This window comes from Choloepus didactylus, chromosome 4, assembly GCF_015220235.1.
Source record: "Choloepus didactylus isolate mChoDid1 chromosome 4, mChoDid1.pri, whole genome shotgun sequence".
Lineage (NCBI taxonomy): Eukaryota > Metazoa > Chordata > Mammalia > Pilosa > Megalonychidae > Choloepus > Choloepus didactylus.
Window position 1 is genome coordinate 36,634,669 of NC_051310.1, and position 26,815 is coordinate 36,661,483.

General features: G+C 39.8%; 1 protein-coding gene and 2 pseudogenes across 2 annotated transcripts; 1 reads left to right on the plus strand and 2 right to left on the minus strand.

The window, feature by feature from the left end:
• The first annotated feature begins 5,325 nt into the window (after window positions 1–5,325).
• On the plus strand, window positions 5,326–5,847 carry LOC119533177 (annotated as a pseudogene).
• An 8,052-nt stretch (window positions 5,848–13,899) lies between these two features.
• LOC119530857 lies at window positions 13,900–14,329 on the minus strand (annotated as a pseudogene).
• A 5,090-nt stretch (window positions 14,330–19,419) lies between these two features.
• Window positions 19,420–26,602, minus strand: LOC119531273 (peroxisomal succinyl-coenzyme A thioesterase-like). 2 transcript variants are annotated; one of them, XM_037832356.1, is made up of 4 exons: window positions 25,920–26,602; window positions 24,772–24,974; window positions 23,795–23,983; window positions 19,420–21,784 (listed from the first exon to the last, which is right to left on the minus strand). In XM_037832356.1, the coding sequence occupies exons 1-4, from the start codon at window positions 26,374–26,376 to the stop codon at window positions 21,773–21,775; spliced, it is 861 nt and encodes a 286-aa protein (XP_037688284.1). In that variant the 5' UTR covers window positions 26,377–26,602; the 3' UTR covers window positions 19,420–21,772. The 2 variants fall into 2 exon arrangements, with proteins under 2 accessions (XP_037688284.1, XP_037688283.1); XM_037832355.1 differs by lacking the exon at window positions 19,420–21,784 and having other exon boundaries at window positions 23,270–23,983; window positions 25,920–26,595.
• Window positions 26,603–26,815: the final 213 nt, after the last annotated feature.

A 26,815-nucleotide genomic window follows, 5' to 3' on the forward strand; every position in this document is an offset into this window, starting at 1 on the left:
GTATACATCATGCTTCTTGAACACATAATACTGCCATGTACATCTCCTAACAACAAAGATATTTACTTATGTAGCCACCTTAATTGTAGTTATCAAGTTCAAGAAATTCAACATTGATATAAAGCTTACAGTCTATATTAGAACTTTTTCATATGTCTCAAAAATGTCCTTTTTGACCTTTTCTCATCCTGTATTAGATCCTATCCAGGATCATGTATTACATTTGTCATTGTCTCTTTAGTTACTCATTTTTTTTTAATTGTGGGAACATATAGCCAACATAAACTTTCCCTTGTCATCCACTCCCAAGCATACCATTCTGTGGGATTCCTCACATTTACTCTGTTGTAGTACCCTCACTACCTTACATTATTAAAACTTGACCATCTCCCCAAACAGAAACCCTATACCTATTATGCATTGATTCCTCATATTCCCTGCCCTGCCCTCCACTTGCTTATCTTGAATGTCTGGTTGTTTTTTGTATAATTTGATGAATAGAATTACTGTCAGCCTGCACTAAAAGGGACAGAGAAAGGACAAATTGGAGGAAAGATCACTTCAAGAGTAGAAACAATGAAGCTGAAGTCTAGACTGATGACATCCTCTCAGGCCAAGAGTGAGCCCATCCACGTATGTGTGGAAAGTGAGTCTTCCCTGGTGCTTGGAGAGGGCAGCCCACACATTACAAATTTCCCACCTCCCATAACAGAAATTCTGTGCAAATTAAGCAAGTGCTTGGAAGTGCTTGGAAGGGGTGGGGCTGCCACTCCATCAGGGCCGGAGGACAAAACATCATTCCATAGATGACTCTCAGAGCTTAAAATCTAATGGAGTATTCTCTGCTAGGTTTCCGAATTGTTAGGGAATTTTGACCCATGTTTGCCTTCCAATTTCTTTCTATAGGAATGAGAATATTTAACCTATGCCTAATCCTTCACTGTATATAGGAAGCAGATAACTTGTTCTCTATGTTTCACGGGGCCACAGACAGGGAAATTTTGTCTGAGGACAGACTGCACCCATAACCTTTGAGACTTTGTACTAAGCACTGTTTCTGAAATAACTCAAGACTTTTGAGATATTGTGATGGAATGAATGTAAATTGCATGTAGAAAGAACATGTCTTTTGGGGTTCCAGAGGGTGAATGTACCCCAGAAAAACAGGTTCTTAAATCAAATCCATTTCTGTGTGGGTGAACCCATTGTAAGTAGGACCTTTTGATGAGGCTACTTCAATGTAGGTGTGATCCACCTTCATCAGGATGGGTCTTAATCCTATTATTGGAGTCCTTTATAAGTGGAATGAAACTCAGAGGGAAAACCATATAAAGCAAGAAGCTGAAACAGAACCTGGAAGAGAGGGAAGAAACCAGGAGAGGCCACCATGTGCTTTGGCATATGACAGAGGAACCAAGGATCATTGGCAGCCAGCCCCAGAATGCCATAGTATTCTGGGAGAAAGCATTGCCTTTTTGAAGCCTTCACTTGAACATTTTCTGGGCCTTAAATCTGTGACAAATAAATTCCCATTATTTAAGCAGAATCATTTCATGGTATTTGCTTGAGCAACCTATGAAATTAAAACACTAAGCATCCTATTTGGTGGCTCCTGAACTCCAAGTTTTGTACCTCTAGATCTGTTATGGTGATAAAAACTTTTGGAATTAGAAAACTCTTTTAGTGAAAAATGACCCCTAATGCCAGGCAATTCACTTCTTTATTGCTTTGATACCCTACAATGCCTTTAAACAATTTTTTTTTCCAGAGTAAGACATGGGTTTATTAGGACTTAAGAACAGGAGGTCCTTGGTAGTGGCCATCCCAGGGAAATGGAATGAGCACTCCACGAAGGTGGAGGTGCAATTCTAAGAGTTTAGAACAAAGACATTCCATGGGTTATGAGAACAATTTTTCAGCAGAGTGTCAAGATACAGGGGACTGGAGGTTTGTGATCAGGGGAGGGGAGATTCAATGCTTTGTTTACAGTACTGTTTCTACATACTTTCTTCCCTGAGGAGGTCTGATGACTTTCAACTTCTTTTCCAGTCATGCAGGCTCCTATGTGCTGTGGGGGCTTCACTCCTCATTAGGGAGGGGCATCCCAGGCCCTGGGTCCCCACACCAGAACTTAGGACAGTCACTTTATTTTTTGTGATTCTGAAATTATGCAATGATCTCTTGGAATGAGTCATTCCAATTACTAGGCAGGTAATTTTATTAATAACTTATCTTCTGTAACTCAGAGAAAATCCCTTCTTTTTTTTTTATTTAGTTTTATTGAGATAGTTTCACATATCATGCAATCATCTGTGGTGTACAATCAACTGTTCACAGTATTATCATAGTTGTGCATTCATCACCCCAATCTATATTTTGAACATTTTCCTTATACCAGGAAAAGTAAAAAAATAAAAAAAGAGTAAAAACGAACACCCAAACCATCCCCCCCCCAACCTTATTTTTCATTTGTTTTTTGTCCCCATTTTTCTACTCATCCATCCATGCACTGGATAAAGAGAGTGTGATCCACAAGACTTTCACCACCATATGGTCACCCCTTGTAAGCTACATTGCTATACAATCGTCTTCAAGAGTCAAGGCTACTGGGTTGGAGTTTGATAGTTTCAGGTATTTACTTCTAGCTGTTCCAATGCATTAAAACCTAAAAAGGGTTATTTATATAGTACATAAGAATGCCCACCAGAGTGACCTCTTGACTACATTTGAAATCTCTCAGCCACTGAAACTTTAATTTGTTTCATTTTGCATCCCCCTTGTGGTGAAGAAGATGTTCTCAATCCCATGATGTCATGTCCAGATTCATCCTCAGGAGTCATATCATGCATTGCCAGGGAAATTTACACCCCTGGGAGTCAGAGCCCATGTAGGGGAGAGGGCAGTGAGATCAACTGCCAAATTGAGATAGCTAGAGAGAGGGCCACATCTGAGCAACAAAGAGGTCCTCAAGGGGAGACTCTTAGGCACAATTACAAGCAGGTTTAGCCTCTCCTTCATAAGGGTAAGTCTCAAGATAGAGAGCTCAGCACACCAAACGGCCACTCCCAATGCTTGTGAGAGCATCAGCAACAATCCAGTTGGGGAAGCCCAACACCTCTGCATTTTCCTCCAGCTCCTCAGGGAGGCCCTGCATATATATATTTTTGTTTTCTGTCCAAATTACTTTGGGATGTGTTGCTGTTTCATACTAACCTATACAATACTACCAGGTCTCAATCCCTATTTAAAATTCCATGTAATTATGGTATTTGAACAAACTGTATGAGTTAAATTGTTTAGGAAATATAGATCCTGCACCAACTAAACATTTCTTCCCTTGGTCTCACATGGAAGTTGAAGTTTTAAAACACAGTCACTATTCCCCTTTACTTTTTGGCTTGATTTACCCTAGTCTGAACCAGATCTGCTTCATTCATATCTCTAATTGAAGTCTGGACTCTTTTTCAGCTTTTTTAACAGTTGCTGTAGATGCTAATGCTGAGTTCTGGCGCTGGGTTTCAGGTGTCACACAGATACACAAAGTTCCAGGGACTGATCAGGCTATACACAAAGGGATCAGCATCTCAGAATCTGGAGAAAGCCATTACAATTCAGGAATAGATGTGACTGCTGTAAGAGCTTACAATGTATGGACCATTACAGTAAGTGTTCCCCTGATAAGCTGTGCTCAAAGATTCAATTCTGGCCTCGGCGTACATATTGGCTCCCTCCGCTGCGGGCCCACTCGGCCATACGCTCTTCTGGGAGATGCTCTCTGCATGGTAGAGCCTGGTGCCACCGCCGCTGCCTGTTTTGCTGCTGCCTTGGGACTGGCTGTATGATTAAGCCATAATCTTCAATGAGTAAACATATTCCTCAACAGTAGCCAGTCAGAGCCATAATTCTGAAGTTTATCTTCTCTCAGTGGAAGCCACTACCATTCCAAGAGTTGAGTTGTTCTTTGCACTGTAGTTGGAACCATCTACCTTCTCTGGGTCCAGGTTCTGAGGCAGTACTTCCCATGCTTCCTGTTGCTCATTTAATGAGAATTTTATTTGATAGCAGTAAATCAGTTGAAAACCAGAAAACTAGATCATTCTCAAGCCAGTTCTTTGGTGTTCTTGGTCACACATTTATGGAGTTTCGGAAGGTCAATGGAGATTACTGCCAGACACAGCACAACCTCTAGGCTGACAAGTGAACTGTAGAAAGTCATGACTACTCCACCAAGAAACCCCCATAAGAGTGGTTAACCTGGACACAGAAGTGTTGAATTGAAATCTGCAGAGCATTTTACAAGATTTCTGACCTGGATGGGGAAACCTCAGTGCACTTCTTTATATTGCCTCAGTATTACTGGATTGAAGAATCGCTGCTTCTTGTTAGGAGGTTCATTTCATTTCCCATTACTCCCAACTTCATACTCAAGGCACTGAGAATTTCAAGTGGAGTATATTGAAGTAGATTTCAGTTTCTTTGCATCATTTCTGTACTAAATTTTTTAAATTCTTTCATAACCCTTTTTTTTTAATTCAGTTTTATTGAAATATATTCACAAACCATACAGTCATCCATGGTATACAATCAACTGTTCACAGTATGATCATATAGTTATGCGTTCATCATCACAATCTATTTCTGAACATTTTCCTTACATCAGAAAGAATCAGAATAAGAATAAAAAATAAAAGTGAAAAGAGAATACCCAAACCATACCCCCATCCCACCCTATTTGTCATTTAGTTTTTACTCCCATTTTTCTACTGATTTTTTTTCAATTTTTTAACTTTGTTTATCAAAAAATTAAAAACAAACAGGCAAACAACAACCAAAAAAAACCCCACAACATTTCAAACAAAGCAATGGATTAAGGAAAACAAATAACCTAAAATAACTACTTTGCTTCCAATATGTTCCTACCATACCCCAAGAAAATTAATAAACCATGTCCAAACAGAGGAGTAAGAAAAACAAATAATCTAAAATAGCTACATTGCTTCCAACATGTTCCTACCATACCCCAAGAAAATTAACAACCCCTAAGAAAACAAAGGAATAAGAGAAAAAAAAAACCTAAAATAACTCTATTGCTTCCAACATGATCTTACTATATCCAAGAAAGTTTACAAACCATAATCATTCCTGAGCATTCCCATAACATTGAGATTACCCTCCATAGTTTATCTGTTATTAGATTATCATTCCCCCTCCACTAATTGGTATCTCTAGGTCCCCTACATTCTACAGTATAAAACATTGTACATTTTTCACAGAATTCACATTAGTGTTTCATAACCCTTTTGAGTGTTTTTTAACTAAATTAACATGGCTCCAATGAACCACCCAGCTCCTGTGGAAGTCACATACAAGAACATGAGATTTCTTATTACACACAATCCAACCAATGTAACCTTAAGCAAATTTATAGACGAACTTAAGAAGTATGGAGTTACCACAATAGTAAGAGTATGCAAAGCAACTTATGACACCACTCTGGTGGAGAAAGAAGGCATCCATGCTCTTGATTGACCTTTTGATGATGGTGCACCACCATCCAACCAGATTATTCATGATTGGTTAAGTCTTGCAAAAATTAAGTTTCATGAAGAACCTGGTTGCTGCATTGCTGTTCATTGTGTTGCAGGTCTTGGGAGAGCTCCAGTGCTTGTTGCCCTAGCATTGACTGAAAGTGGAATGAAATATGAAGATGCAGTACAGTTCATAAGACAAAAGCGGCATGGAGCCTCTAACAGCAAGCAACTTTTGTATTTGGAGAAGTGCCGTCCTAAAATGCAGCTGTGCTTCAAAGACTCCAATGGTCACAGAAAGAACTGTTACATTCAATAAAACTGGGGTGCCTGATGCTATTGCTTTGGAAGTGGAACTTGAGAGATGAAGGATCTAATTTGTCATACATATTAGCCAATGTGTTGGTGAATAAGTCTAATGAAGCTTCCAGAGGAATACTGAAAAGCAGTTTTACCATACTATGAGTTTGACAGAATTGCAACCTCTATGTTCAGGTTACAATCAGCCTATTTTGACAATTAGCAAAAGATTCTTGCTGGTCAGCTTTTAAAATGGGCTCATCATTTGTCACAATTGATCTTTCCTGAAATCATGCAGTATTGAGTTATAAGTCTTCTTTAAGTCTTTTCCCATGCCAGAACCTCATCAGTACCTAAAAAATTTAAAGAGATTAGGTGCCAAAATACCAAGCACAATACTTGTATTATATTTTTAGTATCATACAGAACTCTAAGTCCCAGGAATGATGAACATTCTAGACTTTATGTGGTTTATTCCTTCAGTCATTTCAAACGTTGAAACTAGGGCCTGTGTAGTTACTTTGTTTACATCTCCCACATTTGTACCAGGATACATCAGGTTTGCTCAGCCATGGAATTTTTTTGGATTTTAATGTCTTATCTATAAATCTCATTTTGTGATGTTACAGGAAACCTCCATTTTGAAAATCTACATTGTACAGAAGCGTATGTGTTTAACGTCTCCAGACAAAAAAGCCTTGCAGTTAATTTAATGTTTGCACTTTGGGGTGCAACTTAACTGGGAGGGCCCGAGAAATGAATGGGAGGGGGGCTATTAAATATTTTAGTAAAATGTTGCTTTTGTCTTGTGCAGAACATGTAGAATATGCTCTTTAATTTAGTAAATATTTTTTAAAAGGTAGAGATGCTCTGTTAGGGTAGCTACAATAATTCTTAATCAAAATCTCTGAAATTCTTGTAATTTTTTTCCCATATCTATTGGAAGTTGTTTACCAACCATTATTTTTGTTCAAAGTGTGATTTTTTTTCCTTCTCTTCCCAACCTCTCTTGCAACAAAAGAAAGTAGGTTTCTGCTAATGATTCAGCAGACATCTAACATTTTAATGCCTTTTGAGCTGTGTAACTTAATATTTTGATACTTGATAATTTGTTTTATTATGTAATTGATAAAATGGTGATATGAATGTTAGTTCAATCATATATTTATACTGTCTGGGAATGTATGGTTATAGTTCTGTGGGAGAAATAATTTGTCAGTGTTCACCAGCTTGTAAAAACCTAGTTCGAGAGCTTAAACATCTAAATAATGAACTGCAAAAAAAAAAAAAAAATTCAATTCTGAGTTTACACATTGTCGTTAGTCCATATTGGTGAGGCATTGTAGTGTTTGCCTTTGTTTCTCGGTAGTTCACTCAAAATGCATTCTACAGGATCCATTTACCTCATTGTGTGTTTCACATCTTCACTCCTTCTTGCAGTTATTCAATATTCCATTGTATGCACACACAACAGTGCACCATTCTGTTCCTTAGATGATGTACCCTTAGGCCACCTCCACCCATTGGAAATCATGCACACTGTCACCATTAACACCAGTGTGCAAATGTCTATTCACGTCCCTGCTCTCAGATCCTCCAAGTATATGCCCCCTAATGAGGTTGCAGGACCTTATGGCACCCACATACTTAGCTTCTTGTGGAGCCACCACAGTGTCCTCCAGGAAGGCTACAACATTCTGCCTCCTAACCAACAGTAAATATGTACATCCCTCTCTTCATGTTTTCTCCATGGAGAGACTTTTGAAAATATATATTTTGCCAAGATTTTCTAGTTTGTCTCATTAAGATCATTAGTTTGAACTACCTAGTCTGCCATTCCTGTAAGCAGAACTTCTATTTTTTTAATCTTTATTTTAGTAACATATGCAACCTAAAATTGCCCCCTTTAACCACAATGGTGTTAATTACATTTACAATGTTCTACAGTTATTACCATTATCCATTACCACAACTTTCCCATCTCCAATAACAGAAATTCTGTACCAATTAAGCTTTAACTCCTCCTTCCTAGTCCTCTGCAACACCTGGAAACCTGTATTCTAGTTCCTGACTTTATGAATTCGCTTATTCTAATTTTTTCATATCAGTAAGATCATACAATATTTGTCCTTTTTTGTTTGGCTTATTTCACTCACAATGAGGTCTTTAAGGTTCATCCATGTTGTCAAATGCATCCAAACCTTATACTTTTTCACAGCTGCATAATATTCCATTACATGTATATGCCACATTTTATTTATTCATTCATCTGTTGATGGACACTTGGGCTGCTTCCATATTTTAGCAATTGTGAATAATGACATTATGAACATCGGTGTGCAAGTGTCTGTTCAAATCTCTGCTTTCAATTCTTTTGAGTATATACCAAGAATTGGGATTGCCAGGTCATATGGTAATTCTATACTTAACTTTCTGAGGCACCAACAAATTGTTTTCCATAGCAGCTGCACCATTGTGCCTTCCAACCAACAGTGAATGAGTGTTCCTGTTTCTCCACATTCTTTCCAACACTTGTTTTTTTAACAGTAGCCACATTATAGTGGTACAAAGTGGTATCTCATTGTGGATTTTAATTGAATTTCCCTGATGGCTAATGATGTTGAACATCTTTGCATGTGCTTTTTGGCCATTTGTATATCTTCATTGGAGAAATGCTTAGTTAAGTCTTTTGACCATTTTTAAATTGGGTTGTCTTTTTGTTGTTGAGTTGTAGGATTCTGGATATTAGATCCTTATCAGATACTTGGTTTCCAAATATTTTCTCCCATTCTGTAGGTTGTCTTTTCACATTCTTGATGAAGTCCTTTGGTGCACAAAAGTTTTAATTTTATTAAGGGTCTAATTATATATTTTTTGAGTGTGTGCTTGTGTTTTTGGTTAAGGTCTAAGAAAACATTGCCTAACAGAAGGTCCTGAAGATGCTTCACCATACTTTTTTCTTCTAGTAGTATTATGGGTCTCATTCTCATATTAGGTCTTTCATCCATTTTGAGTTAATTTTTGCATTTGAGTTGAGATATGGGGCCCCTTCATTCTTTTGCATATGTCTATCCAGTTCTCCCAGCACCACTTGTTGAAGAGACTTTTCTTTCCCAATAGAGTGGACTTGGCAGCCTTTGTCAAATATCAGTTGGCCAACTTGGCAGGTGAACTCACTGCCCTCCCACACACACAGGACCTGACTCCCGGGGGGTATAAATCTCCCTGGCAATGCAGGATATGACTTCCAGAGATGAATCTGGACCTGGCATCATGGGATTGAGACCATCTTCTTGACCAAAAGGGGGAAGCAGAATGAAACAAAATAAAATTTCAATGGCTGAGAGATTTCAAATGGAGTTGAGAGTTGGTGGGCATTCTTATGTACTATATAGATATCCCTTTCTAGGTTTTAGTGAATTCGAAAAGCTGCAAGGAAATACCTGAAACTATCAAACTCCAACCCAGTGGCTTTGACTCTTGAAGATGATTGTATAACTATGTAGCTTACGAGAGATGACAGTGTGATGGTGAAAACTTATGGATCACACTCCCTTTACCCAGTGTAAGGATGGATGAGTAGAAAAATGGGGACAGGGACTAAATGAAGATTGGGGTGGGATGGGGGGGGATGATTTGGGTGTTCTTTTTACTTTTGTTTTTTTATTCTTATTTTTATTCTTTCTGGTATAAAGAAATTGTTCAAAAATGGATTGGGGTGATGAAGGCACAAGTATATGATGGTACCGTGAACAGTTGATTGTACACTGTGGACAATTGTATGGTATGTGAATATACCTCAATAACACAGAATTAAAAAAATCAGTTGGCCATAGATGTGAGCATCTATTTCTGAACTCAATTCAATTCTGTTAGTCTATATATCTATCCTTGTGCCAGTACCATGCTGTTTTGTCTACTATAGATTTGTAATAAGTTTTAAAGTCAGGATGTGTGAGTCCTTCAACTTCATTCTTTTTCAAGATGTTTTTGGTTATTCAAGACCCCTTACTCTCCCAAATAAATTTGGTGACTGACTTTCCCATTTCTGCAAAAAAGTTTGTTGGAATTTTTATTGGGATTGCATTGAATCTGTCAATCGCTTTGGGTAGAATTGACATCCTGACAACATTTAGTCTTCCAATCCATGAGTTTGAAATGTCATTCCTTTTATTCAGGTCTTCTTTGATTTCTTTTAGCAATGCTTTTTACACCCTTGGTTAAATTTATTGCTAGATATTTGATTCTTTTAGTTGCTATTGTAACTGGAATTTTTTTTCTTAATTCCTTCCTCAGATAGTTCATCACTAATTTATAGAAACACTACTGTTATTTGCAAGTTGGTCTTGTACCCTACCATTTTGCTGAATTTGTTTATTAGCTCTAGTAGCTTTGTCACAGATATTTTGGGACTTTAAATATAAAGGATCATGTCAACTGCCAATAATAAAAGTTTTACTTTTCCTTTCCAATTTAGATGCCGTCTATTTCTTTTTCTTGCCTAACTGCTCGACTAGAACTTCCAACACAATGTTGAATAACAGTGGTGACCCTGGGTATCCTTACCTTGTTCCAGATCTATTCATTTTGCTAAAGCTGCTGGAACACAATATACAAGAAATGGATTAGCTTTTACAATGGGGGTTTATTAGTTCACAAATTTACAGTTCTAAGGCCATGAAGATGTCCCAATTAAGGCATCAACAGGACAATACCTTCTCTGAAGAAATGTGGATAGTATCTGGGATTCCTCTGTCACATGGGAAAGCACATGGCCAGAGTCTGCTGGTCCTCTCCTGGATTTAGCTTCTGGTTTCTGTGGCTTTCTCCAAAATGTCTTTGGGCTTCTGTCTTAGCTTCTCTGGTGGGTCCTTCTTGCTTCTCCCAGGGTGTTTTCTCTCTAAGCATCTCTGAGCCCTCTCAGTTTTATTTGTATTTTATCCTCTCAGAGGACTCTAGTAAGGGGATTAAGGCCCACCTTGAATGGGCAGGGTCACGTCTTCATGGAAACAACCTAATGGAAAGATCCCACCCACAATACGTCTGCCCCCACAAGACTGGATTAAAAGAACATAGGCTTTTCTGGGGTACTAATAGATTCAAACCAGCACCAGATCTTAGAGGGAAATCTTCGAGTCTTTCACTATTGAGTATGGTGTTAGCTGTGGGTTTTGTATATATGCTGTGCCAGTTTGAAACTGTTATGGACCCCAGAAGAGCCATGATCTTTTAATCCAATCTTGTTGGGTGGAACCTTTTGATTGAATGTTTCCATGGACATGTGACCACCCAACTGTAGGTGAGACCTTTTGATTAGATCATTTCCATGGAGGTGTGACCCCACCCATCCAGTGATTAGTTCACTGGAGTACTTTAAGAGAGCTCACAGAGAGAAGGAGCTCAAAGAAGCTGAGACAGACATTTTGGAGAGAAGCTAACATACGTAATCCCTGAGTTTGGTCCTGGGAGAAGCCAAGAGTTTACACAGACCCAGACACTTGGAGATGCAGACCGAAGGATGTTTGGAGATGCTAAGCTAATAGATGAATCCTGGAGAAGCTAAGAGAGGATTCCCAGACACTTAGAGAGAAATGTCCCAGGAGAACCAAGCAGAGAGCTGAGAGAAGCTACGAGAGATCGAAGTCCAAAGACATTTTGGAGAAAGCCATTTTGAAATGCAACCCAGGATCAAAGGACCAGCAGATGCCAGCCACATGCCTTCCCAACTGACAGAGGTGTTCCAGATGCCATTGCCCTTCCTTCAGTGAAGTTATCCTCTTGTTGATGCCTTAGTTTCGACTCTTTTATGGCCTTAGAACTGTAAATTTGTAGCAAAATAAATCCCTTTATAAAAGCCAATCGATTTTTGGTATTTTGCATAAAGACAGCATTAACAAATAGGAACATATGCCCTTTTTCATGTTGAGGAAGTTTCCTTCTATTCCTATTTTTCTAAGTGTTTTATAAAGAAAGGATGATGGATTTTATCAAATGCCTTTCTGCATCATTTGAAATGATCATGTGGTTTTTCCCTTTGTTCTGTTAATGTGGTGTATTTCATTAATTGATTTTTTAAATATTAAACCACCCTTGAAGACAGAAGCAAAGGGGAACAAACATTTTTGACAAGCAGGTTATCCCAGTTACCTGAATGGAAACACTTCAAATTAATTTACAGAGTTGTGATAGGGCCATATGCTTTCAGTGAAAATCAACACAATAGTTAGACATTAACACAAGATCAATTTGGAAACACTAAGTCAGGCAAGCATGCAAAATTCAGAGTATAAAACAATGCAAGACCCGGTGGCCAAATAAAGACACTCCTCAGAAGCAGGGGGATTTGAAGATGCTGAACAGAATTATACATATGGAGCTGAAGGGGGCACCTCAGAGATCAGTGGACCAGTTCCTTTATTTTATAAATGAGGAAAGTGAGCAGACTAGTTCACTAGCTTGTGCTATTTGCAAATACATGTGTATAAAATATAGAGATAAATATCCAGACCATATTAAGCCCACTGATTTAAACAAAACATTTCACTAAGCCCACTGATTTAAACAAAATATTTCAAGACATTGGATACAAAGGATGGGGGTGAAGTTATTAATACAACATAGCAATACATTTCACAATTATATTTATGTTTTAGAGATTAAATGGAAAAAACTTATCTCTCGAAGATCTTAATGCTCAGTTTTTATAAACACAATAAAGTTTTCATCCAATTTTCTGATGTACAGCAAAATGTACAAGGTCAGTCATCACCAAAAGCCTCTGTCTGCTTGTTCGGGGTTTGTAGCTTGCATTGAGCAGTTAACATTTGTTAATTAAAGCCCCAGTTGGAGGTGGGCCGAGATATATTTGCTTATTCAGAGAGTGCTACTCTCTATCACAGTGAGGGTTTGCAGTTCAGGCTGCCATGGGGGAGGGGCTCTTAGCACAGGTCCCCAGTTTTTACTTACAGATTTTATGCTGTGAACTCGGACATCCCTCCCAATCCAGATTGTTATATGATGTGTGGAAAGTCACGTTTGTCCCCCAGCAGTTATTCCAGATCATTTACTAGTTGTTCCTGGTTGTTTATTAGTTGTTCCAGGGGGACTCACTAGCTTTCACTCCTCTCTATGCCACCATCTTCTTCCTCAGGCCCAGCCATGATCTTTTGATCCAATCTTGTGGGACCTTTTTGATTAAACTATTTTCATAGAGGTGTGACCCTGTCCATTCAGGGTGGGACTTAATTAGATCACTGGAGTCCTTATGAGAGCTGAGAGCTCACACAGATCCAGATGCTTGGAATGCTTGGAGACATTTGGAGATGCGGACACAAGGCATATGGAGATGCTAAGCTAAGAGATGAAGCCCAGAGTTTGCCCCAGAGGAGCTAAGACAGGACCCCCAGAGACTTAGAGAGAAATGCCCCAGGAGAACAAGTAAAGATGCACAGGAACTGAAAGAGAGAAGCTAAGAGAGACAGAAGCCCAGAGACATTTTAGAGAAAGCCATTTTGAAATCAGAAGCCAGGAGCAAAGGACCAGTACATGCCAGCGATGTGCCTTCCCAGCTGACAGAGGTGTTCCAGATGCCATCAGCCTTTCTTCAGTGAAGTTATCCTCTTGTTGATGCCTTAGTTTGGGCACTTGTATGGCCTTACAACTGTAAATTTTTAGCCTAATAAATCCCTATATAAAAGCAATCCATTTTTGGTATTTTGAATAAGAGCAGCTTTAGCAATCCAGAACAACTGGGTATTTTTAACCTGGGTATTGTTATATGTATGTACATTTTAATTGTACATCTTAGGAAGAAATCAAATTCATGATATTTCAATAGCTCATAGTGTATTTATAAAATGAAAGCCCTCATCAAAATATACCTTTTTTTCTGGGAAAAATAAATAAACAAATGGATCTACACATAGTAATAATTAACTTTGCTAGATTTCAGTGTTATATACAGTCCATGTCAAGCATATTTGCCTTTAGTCCCCCAGAGCTGTTCATCTTCCAAATTAAGAATTTTTTAAATATTTTAAGCTGAGATTTTTATAATGCTGACATTTGTTTTTCATTTCACATCATCTTCAGCCAAGCTCTGAGCACTTACAGTTCTGACTAATTGTTGGGAACTTAGAAGCATCTGGAACACTGGTGGTGGAAGAGTTTGCTATAATATTTGCCATAAGTGATGTGGTTATCCACATACAGCAATTGCATTTGTCAAATGGTCCAAATCATTCTCATATTCACCTTGGGCTAGTAACTCTTTGCCAAGTTGTATTTCTTAAAGGAAAAATTTGTGAACAGCTTCAGCATCTTTAAGATCAGGTAACTTGGAAAGCCCAGCACTCTCCTTGGCAAGTTTGTTTCTTTTTTTGCTCTCACAGCCTGTTCTTGAAATTGGGGTCATCCCATTTCTTGTGATCAAAGTGAAGGCAGTAACCGATGAAAAGGCTCTGGCATAAACTGGCAACAATGGCACTGTTCTGACCCACCATTTTCTCTTAACTACAGAATATGGAGGGTGGTGGTGGTTGCTGCGGCAGCCCACGAAGGAGTCATTGGCTGCCAACCCTTAATGAGACAGTGCCTCTCAAATCTTCCCCCTTTCATTTCTGACTTTAATGATTTGTGTTCTCTCTCTTTCTCTCTTTGTCTAGCTAAAGGTTTGTCAATTCTGTTGATCGTTTCAAAGAACCAACTTTTGGTTTAAATTCTCTCTATTGTTCTTTATTCTTAATTTCATTTATTTCTGCTCTAATATTTGTTATTCCTTTCTTTCTGCTCACTTTGGGTTTAATTTGCTGTTCTTTTTCTAGTTCTTCCAGGTGTGTGATTAGGTCTTTGATTTGAGCTCTTTCTTCTCTTTTAATATAAGCCTTTAAGGCTATAAATTTCCCTCGGAGCACTGCCTTTGCTACATCCCATAAAATTTTGATATGTTGTGTTCTTGTTTTCATTCACCTCAAGATATTTAGTGATTTCTCTTGTGATGGCTTCTTTGACCCATTGATTGTTTAAGAGCGTGTTATTTAACCTCCACATTTTTGTGGATTTTCCAGTTCTCTGCCTGTTATTGATTTCCAACTTCATTCCATTGTGGTCAGAGAAGATGCTTTGTATAATTTCAGTCTTTTTAAATGTATTGAGAATTGTTTGTGACCCAGCTGGTCTAGCTGGAAAATGATCCATATGCATTTGAGAAGAATGTGCATCCTGCTGTTTTGAGGTGCAATGTTCTGTATATTTCTGTTAGGTCTAGTGCATTTATCATATTATTCAAGTTCTCATTTCCTCATTGATTTCCTTCCAGATCTTTTATCTATTGATGAAAGAGGTGTAATGAAGTCTCCAACTATTATTATAGAGGTGTGTATTTCTCTCTTCAATTTTGCCAGTGTTTGCCTCATGTATTTTGCGGCACTGTGGTTAGGTACATAAATATATCTTTAATGTTATTTCTTCTTGGTGGATTGATGCTTTTATTAACAACTTGTGTCGTTTGTTTCTTATAATAGCTTTTGACTTAAAGTCTATTATTTCTGATACTAGAATAGCTACCTCAGCTCTCTTTTGGTTATGATTTGCATGAATTATCGTTTTCCATCCTTTCACTATCAACCTATTTGTGTCTTTGGGTCTAAGGTGAGTCTCTTATAAGCAACATACAGTTGGATTGTGCTTTTTTATCCATTCTACCAATCTATGTCTTTTGATTGGGGAGTTTAACTCCTTAACATTCAATGTTATTACTATAATGGCAGGACTTACTTCAGCAATTTTGCCCTTTGATTTTTTGGTCATATCTTTTTGTCTCTCTTTTCCTTTTTTGCAGCCTTCATTTGTGTACTACCTGTTCTAGTTTGCTAATGCTGTTGGAATGCAAAACACCTGAGATGAATTGGCTTTTATAAAAAGGGGTTTACTTGGTTACACAGTTACAGTCTTAAAGCCATAAGGTGTCCAAGGTAACACATCAGCAATCAGGTACCTTCACTGGAGGATGGCCAATGGTGTGCAGAAAACCTCTGTTAGCTGGGAAGGCATGTGGCTGGCATCTGCTCCAAAGTTCTGGTTTCAAAATGGCTTTCTCCCAGGACGTTCCTCTCTAGGCTGCAGTTCCTCAAAAATGTCACTTTTAGTTGCTCTTGAGGTGTTTATCCTCTCTTAGCTTCTCTGGAGCAAGCAACTGCTTTCAATGGCCAACTTCAAAATGTCTCTGTAAACTGCAGTTCCTCTCTCAGCTCCTGTGCATTCTTCAAAGTGTCCCTCTTGGCTGTAGCTCCTCTTCAAAATGTCACTCTCAGCGCCACTAAGTTCCTTCTGTTTGTCAGCTCATTTACATGGTTCCAGTGATTTAATTTAGACCCATTTTGAATGGGTGGGGTAACACCTCCATGGAAATTATCCAATCAGAGTCATCACCCACAGTTAGGTGGGGCGCATCTCCACAAAAACACTCAAAGAATTACAATCTAATCAATACTGATAGGTCTGCCCACACAAGATTACATCAAAGATAATGGCGTTTTGGGGGACATAATACATTCAAACCGGCACAGCACTGTTGATCTTTTGTGATATATCTGATTCATCTTTTTCTCATTTCCATTTTTGTATATATTTTGACTCCTTTCTTTGTTGCTACCCTGGGGTTTGTATTACACAACCTATAACCTACCAGTTTGAAAAAGATACCAACTTAACTTCAAGGTCAAGCATACATTCATGGTCTCTGCTCTCATATCTCTCCCATTTCCCCTCATTATATTTTGCGCATCCATTATTAGGACATATGATTAATTCTTATTCAGTTGTATTCTAACTCTTATAGGAATTAAAGAGTAGAGCTATATATTAAGGATACAGTACTACTGGGTTTTGCATTTACCCATATAGTTACCTTTACTGAAGATCTTCACTTCTTTATAGTGCTCCAAGTCACTCTCATCTTTTCCTTTCAACCTGAAGAACTGCCTTTAGCAATTCTTGTAGGTCAGGTCTTCTGGTGATGAACTCTCTGTTTTTGCCTATCTGTGAATGTCTTAAATGCTCCCTCAGTTTTGAAGGATAGTTTTGCCAGATAAAGAATTTTTGGCTGGCAGTTCTTCTCTTTCAGTACCTTAAATATATCGTACTACTGCCTTCTCACCTCCATGGTTTTGATGAGAAATCAGTATGTGGTCTTACTGAGCATCCTTGTATGTGACAGATTGCTTTTTTCTTTCTGCTCTCAGAATTCTCTATCTTTGGCATTTGACATTCTGATTAGTATGTGTCTTGGAGTAGGTCTGTTAGCATTTATCCTGTTTGGGTTGTGCTGCACTTCTTGGACATGTATATTTATGTCTTTCGTAAGAGTTGGAAAATTTGGGGTCATAATTTCCTCAAATATTCTTTCTACCCCTTTATCTTTCTTTTCTTCTGACTCCCATGGTACATATGTTCATATGCTTCATGCTGTCACAGAGGTCCCTTAGACACTGCTCAATGTTTTCAATTTTTTTCTGTATACCAATTGTCTTGTCTTCTAGTTCACTAATTCTTTCTTCTGCCTTTTAAAATCTGCTGTCATATGCCTCTAGTGTATTTTTAATCTCCATTACTGTTCTTTTCATCCCTATGTTTCTTTTTAAACTTTCTAATTCTTCTTTTTGCTCATACATTGTGTTCTTAATATTCTTCAGCTCTGTAACCACATTTAGTTTATTTCTATCTATGTTTTCATTCATCTCCTTAAATTTATTTAGGAGATTTGTTTGAACTCCTTTGACTAGTTGTTCCAAAGTCTGTTTTTCCTCTGAAGTTTTAATTTGTCCCTTTGACTGAGCCATATCTTTCTGTACCTTAGTATAGCTTGTTATTTTTTGTTGATGTTGGGGCATCTGATTATTTTAATGTGCTAACTCTGAAATTCAGTTTCTCCCTTTTGCCTAGAGTTTTTTTGTAGACTGGCTATGTGTTAAGGCTCTTCTTTGATGCTTGGTCCAGCTTATATTGATTATTTAGGGCAGTCCATGTTTAACTGTTCAGATTTTCTTGGGTTTTCTGCACCTGTTTCTTGCCCTGGATATGTAGTGCCACTTGTAAAATTGCCCTTTTTTGTACATTTATTTCACCTCCAGGAAAAGGCTTCCTTTCCTCTATTCCTCCTCTTGGAGTCCTGATCTGTTCTCTTTCTGTATATGTGTGTGTGTGTGTATGTGTGTGTGTGTGTGCGTGCGCATGCGTGTGCATTTTCTTCCCTTCTTCTATGATTTGCTCAATTGATCCCCCTCACTCAGGGCCCCCTTTTTAATAAACTTTTCAGTCAGGGCCTATCCTGCCTCACAACAGTTCAATTTTCCCCTTTTTCCTTGACACTTTTCTGCCACCAGTAATATTCTTGTGTTAAGGTATCCTGCTCCAGGAAGCCAGATGTGGTCAGTGTTCAAAAATGCCCATTTTTCTTGGTGTTCCAGCAATTGGAGACCAGGTTGAATGTGTGCACCCCTTGCTGACAGTTCCACCACAGGTCTCTTCTGCTCTCAAGTTAGGATGTCCTACCCCAGGGAGCCAGACGAAGTCAACTTTTAATGCCTGTTTGGGTACATGCTCCAGGGATTAGAGACCAGGTTGGGTGTGCACACATCTTGCCAACAGTTCTGCCCCTGGTCTCTTTTGTGTCCTGGGAGCCCTTCTGCATGCACATACTCAACAGCAACTTGGGTTCTGCCCTGGCTCTATGTGGTCTTGGTGCCCTGTGCCCGGATAAGTGTGGGGTTGTAACTCGCAGTTGGGAGTGGCTCTGTGGCCTGCACCCATGGCAGGAGGTACCTGGGCTGTGCTGCTGTGTGATTCTTAAGCTACATGGGACTGAGTGAGAGGGAGCGGTCTGTACTGGCAGGTCCAATACAGGCACTATCAAAGATACGAGATATACACTGATTAATAAACAGGCATGGACTTTGCCTTCGTGGAAACTTGGCCTTCTACATGGAGAAACACATGGATCAAAATATATTTTAAATTGTTTTCAAAGCTTTGAAGAAAAAAGGAACAATTTGCAATGATGGAGAATATGTGGGGGGAGACTATTGAAATGACCAAACAACGTCTCTTTGAGGAGGTGACAATTAAATTGCAGTCAGAAGGATAAGATATTGAAAAGGAGCCAGTCTTGGAAGGGTCTGGAGTCACTTTCCAGAATGCAGGACTAGTATGTATAATGATTCTGAGGTGAAAAAGAGGTAAAAGTGTTTTAGAAACCCTAAATAAGCCACTGCTGTTGAATTATGGTAGAAAAGAAAAAGAGCTGCAGGAGAAAGGATAGCAAGAAAATGGGGAGCAGATAATGTAAGTCATGGTAAGGAGTTCAGATTTAATTGAAAGTATAGTGGGAATCCATTGAGGATATTAAGAAGGGAAATTATTTGATTAAATTTGTTTTTAAAATATTAAAGATTATCATATAAATTATACTGATTACAATTTATACAAAATTAATAATAGTATTTTATACTTATTTAATAATTATGACTTCTAGCATATTCACAGAGTTATGCATCCATTGCTGCCATAAATTTTAGAACATTTTCATCACCCCCAAAAGAAATCCCATCCCCTGAGTCCAGCTATCCCCCCAGCACTAGGCAACTATTAATCTACTTGTCTGCAGATTTTGTAGATTTGCCTATTTTGGAAATTTCATATAAATGGAATAATACAATATGTGATCCTTTGTGACTGGCTTCTTTCACTTGACATAATGTTTTTCAGGTTTAACCATTAGTATCACATACTAGTATTTCATTTCTTTTTCATGCCAAATAATATTACATTATGCATGCACCACATTTTATTTATCCATTTATCAGTTAATGGACATTTTGGTTGTTTCCACTTTGGGGTTGTCATGAATAATATTGCTGTGAGCACTTTTGTACAGTTGTTTGTGTGGACATATGTTTTCACATGCACAGAATTGTCTTTAGAGGTAGGAACAACAGGACTTACTGCTGGAGATGTGGGAAGTGGAAAAGAAATCAAGAATGAGTCCTAGATTTCTAGCTTGAACAACTGGGTTTATGACAATGCTATTTATTGAGATATGGAAGACTTGGAGAAGAACATGGGTTTACTTATCTATTTATTTGTGGAAGAAAGGTTGAGAGACAGACATGGAATGCTCAATTTTAGGTTTGAAAATTGAGATTTCTGTGACACAGGAGTAGAGATGCAAGGGAGGCAATTGGATATACTGGCTTACAGTTGAGAAGGAAAATTTGGGCTGTGAATATAAATTTGGGAGTATTGTCTCTTAGATGCTCTTGCTAGTCAAAGGAATGGATGAGACTGCTTGGACAGAATGGAGAAAGAAGAGGAACCAAGACCAGCCCTGGAGAACTCAACAGCTATAGGTCCTACTCTTTACCCTCCTCCCCACTTTTCTTTTGTACCCCATAATATACTGCCTTTCTTTCCTTTTAATAGATACCTAGCAGTTTATCATACATGTATCAGGAAGGAAAAATGCCTCCATCCTCACTTGACACTTTGATAAGGGAAATGTCTCCTTGTCCAGGAACTTATTCAGGCCCTTACAAAGCAGCAATTTCAAAGCTTCTGGTTCTTTGGGCAGCTAAGGGAGTAGCCACTGAAAAATATGGTTTAGTAGTTTCTTATCCTTGGAAGCCCTCAAAGGGGCACATTTCCTCTTCCACAAAGTGGCAGATAGGCTATGTGGTAATGTGGGCAGAAGAAGGAATAGGAGAATGAAGCAAAAGAATTAATAAAGATCAGCAAAATAATGAAATATAAACCCCTTGTTGGCAGGGCTGTCATAAACTATAGAGCAGTTAAGAAAAAAAGTTTCTCTTCATCCTATGGTTTTGAACAGATGATTCTGTAAATGCATATGTATATGCCTTTGGTGAAAGAGATGTGTGTTTGAGAAGAAACCAACATAACCTACTAACGTTTAGAAAAAAAGAGAACCATATCTACAATTCCACCTCCCTGGGAAACCTTTCCAATGATCTTCAGGACTTGAACTACCAAAGTCCATCTTTGACAGTCTCACTGGAGGCCACTGTGGGGAGGGGGGTGAGGGGAAGCTTCGTTGAAAGACTTAATTTTGTGAATGCTTTGCCCTTGACTATGGGAAAAATAACGTTTATCATTATTTAAAATTTTCTCATCCATATTTATTAATTTCCTCTAATTTACTTTTTTAGTAAAGACGAATACTATAAACTCATCGAAACTGTGTCACTCTGATGTCAAGGAAAGTGAGTAATGATGGCTCTATTACTTCACAGGGTGATTTTCCAAGGTCTATTCTTAGAGTCAGGAAGCAAGAGAGGAAAGGGTCTTAGTTACTCATCCTTGGTTAGCCTTAACTCTTCTAGAGACAGATGTTCTTTTCTCCTACTCCTCTTCCCAAAAGATTTTTCTATGATCTCTATGAAAAAAGGTCAGTCTAGCCTTCCTTATATCAATACCCTCTGCACACTTTGGCCAAAGAAAATTCTACACTGCTAAGAGTAGATGAAGAGTCAGCTGCAAATACTGGATGGCCTTTCTCTCACAGCGATGGAAAAAATAGCCCAGTGTTTGCTTAGCCTTTAAGCACATCTCTGACTCAAAGCATTAACTGAAAAAACCTAGAAAACAAAACACCAATGATAACAATTTGGATGTTTTTAACTTTTTTGTATTGTATACTTCTGATTGAATCTTCTGCAAACGTAACTCGCATTAGTAAAATCAATGCAGCGTGGAGCCGGCCCACGCTTCCAGTGCAGATCCCTGGTCCTGGTCCCAGAGGGAGCAGAGTAACCCTTGTGCACACACTGGGAGCATGAACGTCTGACCCAATCAGTATGGTGGTGTCCTGGGGGACTTGTCCTGTGAGTGGTAAGTGGCACACCGAGCTTTCGTAGAGAACAGCAGGAGAGCGGTCAAGTGGCTACCTGGAACGAGGGATTGCTGGCTGTAGGACATACAGTGATCCTCCCAGGATCAGGAGGAAAGTACTACTGTATTTTTGGTTTGCAACTCCACTTTTTGTTTTCTACGGGATGTAAATGGGATGGCATAGACCTCACTCCTCCATTTATGGTCATCCTGACCAACAATGAACCTTGTAGGAATAAATCAATGGTTTTGTACTCAAAATGTATAAATATGTAATTTGTAACAAGAACTACATAAAGGTGAGGAGACGAGAGGGTACAGGAACATATTTATGTACGCTGTGAGAGGAACTCTAAATGACTTTCAGGCCCTGGGTTAAAAAATCACTGCTGGCAAAGGCGGTGCAGAGGATGGATGCCCTGCACTGTTGCAATCAGACTTCAGGTATGCACTGCTTGGAAAACCAGACTTAAAGCTTACAATAAATAGGAGAAAAAGAAACCCAAGCTCTGACCAATCAGCTTTGAACAAGTTTCCTTACTGCCCCAATGTTCCAATAAGCCACTAGAACAGAAACTGCTTGTCAACCTCAATTTCCCCCCTTTTTTTGGATTAGAAATTAATTCCTAATGGCCCCTCCCCCGAAAGCTTTAGAATACCTGCTTTACTTGGTGTTACCCAATTTGTGACTTGTTAAGCTGTTAAAAAACTGCCTTTTTTCTATTTGCAGTAGCAGTTCTTTCGATAATACTATTGAAGTTAAGCAATGAGACTGTTATACATTTATGATGTTAAATTTAAGCCCCAGAGTAACCACAAAGAAAATTTCAGAGAATATGCAAACTCATAGAGACAAAAAGTAGAATACAGGTTACCAGAAGTGGGAGGAAGGGGCAATGAGGAGTTAATGCAAAGTGAGTATATGGTTTCTGTTTGGGGTGGAGGGAAGGTTCTAGTAATGGACGGTGGGGGTATAGCAACATTGTGAATGTGATTAATCCCTATGCTTAGGTAGAGTTGAGATGGTAAGATTTATTCTATATATATGTTTCACAGTGAAAAAAAAAAAAAAGAAAAGAAAAAGAGGAACTAAAGAAATAATGACAATTAAGTGAAAGACTGATACCAGATGGGGTCTAAGAATGGAAGAGAAAAGGCTCAAAAGGAAATTATTGAGATATGAGAAAAAATGGATGTAAGCTTTATATCAATGTTAAATTTCTTGAACTTGATAACTGCCCTTAAGGTATTACAAAAGTGAATATCTTTGTAAGAAATGTACATGGAAGTACTATATATTCAAGGATTATAATGTGTGCAACCTGCTCACAAATGTTCAGAAGACAGAAAGAAAGAGAGAGAAGAAAAGGAAGAAAGGAAGGTAGGAAGGGAGGGCAAAAGTGGCAAAATGTCAATATTTGTAGATCTGGGTATCTGGATGTGGGGGGTTAGTTGGAGTTGTTGGACAGTTTGCAACTGTCCTGAAAATCTGAAATTACTTCAAAATAAATGGCAAAAATAAAGGTACCAAAAATACATAATGCCAATGACATGAATTTAATGTTATCCAGGGGCAAATGATTCACATAAGGTTATTAAACACTAATAATCTGACCTTTAATCTCTCATGTCAACAACAGAGCAATGAATTACAATTTGGAGGAAGCTCTCTCCTGGACAGCTCCAAGGTATTTGTGGAAGAAGGTTAGAATTTGCTTCCAAGCATCCACCTGGGCCCTAGAATGAGCCCTGGGCTCCCCACCCCAGATCACAGGTTTGTTCAGTAATTTGTGCAAGGAAGCTGGGCACATGGGAAAGTAAGGAGGTTCGATGTAATGCCCAGTCCCAGGGTAAGAGATGACCTGGGGTTTTCCCTTTCCATGGGCCTGTAATCGTTCAGAGGCTATTTGGGCATAGACCTCACTCCTCCAATTATGGTCATCCTGACCAACAATGAAGAGGATGGGCCCCTGGGCCCTCTCTATTGGGATCATGCTAGGGTTCTCACATCCTCCTACAACATCATTTCGTATATCCACAATGTCCATGAGACCTGAGAAAGCTACCTTGATTCTCTTCAGGTCATGGCCCAATGGTGGAATGCTAGTCTGCTTGTAGCATATGGTTTTGTTTCCACTGAATCCAGATCCATTGATGGAAACTGTGGCTGAGATGTTCTTCAAGAACGAGGCCATGAAGAGGCAAATATCAGCCCCTAGAGAAATGCCCAGAAGCCCAACGCCTGGGCCCTTTACCTGGAAGAAAAGAAGAGAGAAGAGTCAAGAACCTATCAAATTCAAAAATATCTTTCTAAAATACAACTGGAAATGCTGCTAGCTTTAATTTGTCAATTGGTCCCAAGAGAATCAACCTCAGTTGACAGTTGCTTCCCACATAAAGAATAAATGGCTGAATACATGGAAAATAAATCTTAAACACATTGGGAAATTTGGGTACTGGTTACAAATGTTGTACAGAATCATCCACTAGAAAATGCTGAGCCATGGGGCCTGTCAAGTTAGGGGGACCTCGTTCAGGTGAGCCTGATTCAAGTTTTAAGTTGAGTGGATATCCAATTCTATGTGGAACCAAGTTCTCTTCCAAGAAGTGAGTCATTCTTCAGACCCCATCTAAATATATAGGCAAACAATTAACTTTATAGAAACAAAGTAAGACTTAAGGGTTGAAGTAAATATTTCTTAGCCTCTGAAAAGGGGTGGGCAAGTTGTGATGAAAATCTGGGAACACACTTTCATATCAGAATATTAGAGATTAACAACATTAGATGCAAAGAAAAGTTAGAAGCCCCATTTGCATTACAAAGGAATTTCAATATTACTAATCCTTTAAATAAAATCTCACATGGATTTTATGACTAATTCTACATAATTAATCCAACTGACAGTGAAAGCAGAAATAATAAGCACCTAAAGCCAAGGAGGTCTCTCAAAGAAGTCTCCCCTATTAAAGAAAAGCAGAACAGCAATGCTCTCTCTGGAGATAATTCTAGAGAGACTGATTAAGTAAAGGACATTAGAAAAACCTGGGGGTGTTGAAGCATGTAGTCCAGGGCTTCTTCAAAGTAGTCCGTGTGTATTTTGTCAAATTCCTTGGGTAGATCTTCAAAGTCATAATAAGCTAGAGCCAACGTGGCAAAGCCATGGCCTGCCAGAAGGCTGGCTCTGTATTCCAACAGGCCCCCTCCAGTACCAAAGATGTCAATGACCCCTGGGAAAGGTCCATGTCCTACAGAAGGCAATATTATAAAATGAAGGCATTATAAAATCTAATTTGCTTTCCTTAAGAGACCTTTCTAAACTATTTACCAGGTTCCTATGACTCAAAGGAAAGAAAGTGGATCACTGGGTCACTATTGAAAAGGAATACAAGCTCTTTGAGGGGAGAAAAACTAAAACAAAACCTACCTTCTTATTGATTTTACCCTTCATTTGATTCTATGATAACTTATCTGCAAGGTTCTAAGAATCTTTAGCCTTTATAAGGGAGAGTAACAAACAGCCTCTGGTTAATTACTAGATCATGGAAGGAGGAATTTCACATTTTAGACAGTGTTGATTCACAGGGTTCTGAAACGGCTTCTGTTAAGAGGAATGAACATAGAATTAAGAATCTAAAACAAAGTTTTCTGGGTTTTTGTGTACTGATTCTTTAGATGTTAGAGAGAGAGAGGAAAGAAAAATACCCAGAGATGTCTTTAGGCGAGGAAGGCAGTAAAGTCTGAAGTGTGATTTGTGATAGAGGGGGACATGAAGAAGTAGAGAGGAGGCCCAATGTGCCCAGGACATTACAGAAGGGCGACATGGCAATAGCTTCCTTTGACCAGCATATTGCAGAAGCCTGGTTCGGCTGATGCTTGTAGAGATCTGTAGGGTGGTGGTTTATAGCAAAGTGGGCCACATACCTACCGCCCCTGAACCTGATCTTTCATCTGCACGGCCTGCCTCATCGGGCTATTGTGGAGATTAAATGAGATAACGCAACTAACACGCAAAGCGCAGAGCCTAATTTATCTAAATCCTCCATTTTGGTTTTGTGGCCACTAAGTCAATGTCGGACTTTCCTGACAGTGCCCCAAAGCCTAACTCCAGCGCGGGCAGCACCCGAAACAGCCCTCGCCCCAGGCCGCCCTCGCCCTCGCCCCCGCCCCCGCCCCCAGCAGCCAGCGCTCACCTGGCGGCAGGAAGAGCGTGGCGCGCAGCCTGCCCGCGCGCACCGGCTCCCTCCGAACCCCTGGCGGCAGGAAGCCCCGTTCGTGCACCGCTCGGCCCAGCAGCCACTGGGGCTCGGGGTCGTGGCCGCCCAGCACCTCTAACTCCACGGTGAAAGGCGTCTGCACGTCCCGCTTCAAGAACCGCCAAAAAGGCTTCTCAGGCTCCAGGGCCCAGAAGAGCCCCATGGGCTCGAGCCCAACGAAGCTGCCGCCCAGGGCGGGCGCGCGCGCCAGGTCCAGCTCGCCGGTGCTATCCGCGCAGTAGCGCGCGTGGGCCCGGAAGAGCGCGCCCTTCTCGTCGCGCAGGGAGGCGCGCAGAGTGACCCGCTGCCCCGGGGCCAGTCCGCGCACGGTGATACGCACTGGCTCGTCCCAGCAGCAGCGGCCCGTGGGTTCCAGGGTCACGGTCGCCGCCATCCGGGTCGCGCGCTGCCCCCTCTGGACGCCGGGCGAAAAGGCGGGAGGCCACGGCCGGAGTCCCTTGGGAGGCCGTGGGGTGCGCGCCGGGGCGTCGGGAGGCTGAGCTGCCGCAGGAGGCGTCTGGGCGCTTCAGACCCGAGGACTCCGCGCCCTGGACTCTTCTGAGGTAAAAGTCATCGGCTTCTTCTCCAGGCCTTTTGCGGGGGCGTCCTTAGGACCTAGGCGTGGCCCTGAATCGGTGCCTGAGGCCGCTGATCTGTTCACAAAACCACTCTCACTTTTGAAGTGAAAATTGGGCAATCCATTCGTTTCACACAGGTTGCAGAGCAGGTGAAACGGGAGCTGACTAAGGTACATGCAGAATTCCAGGAATTCCACCTTACGGTGAAAAGGGGAACTTTAAATAATAAAATTGTTGAAGTAAACTTACATAAAG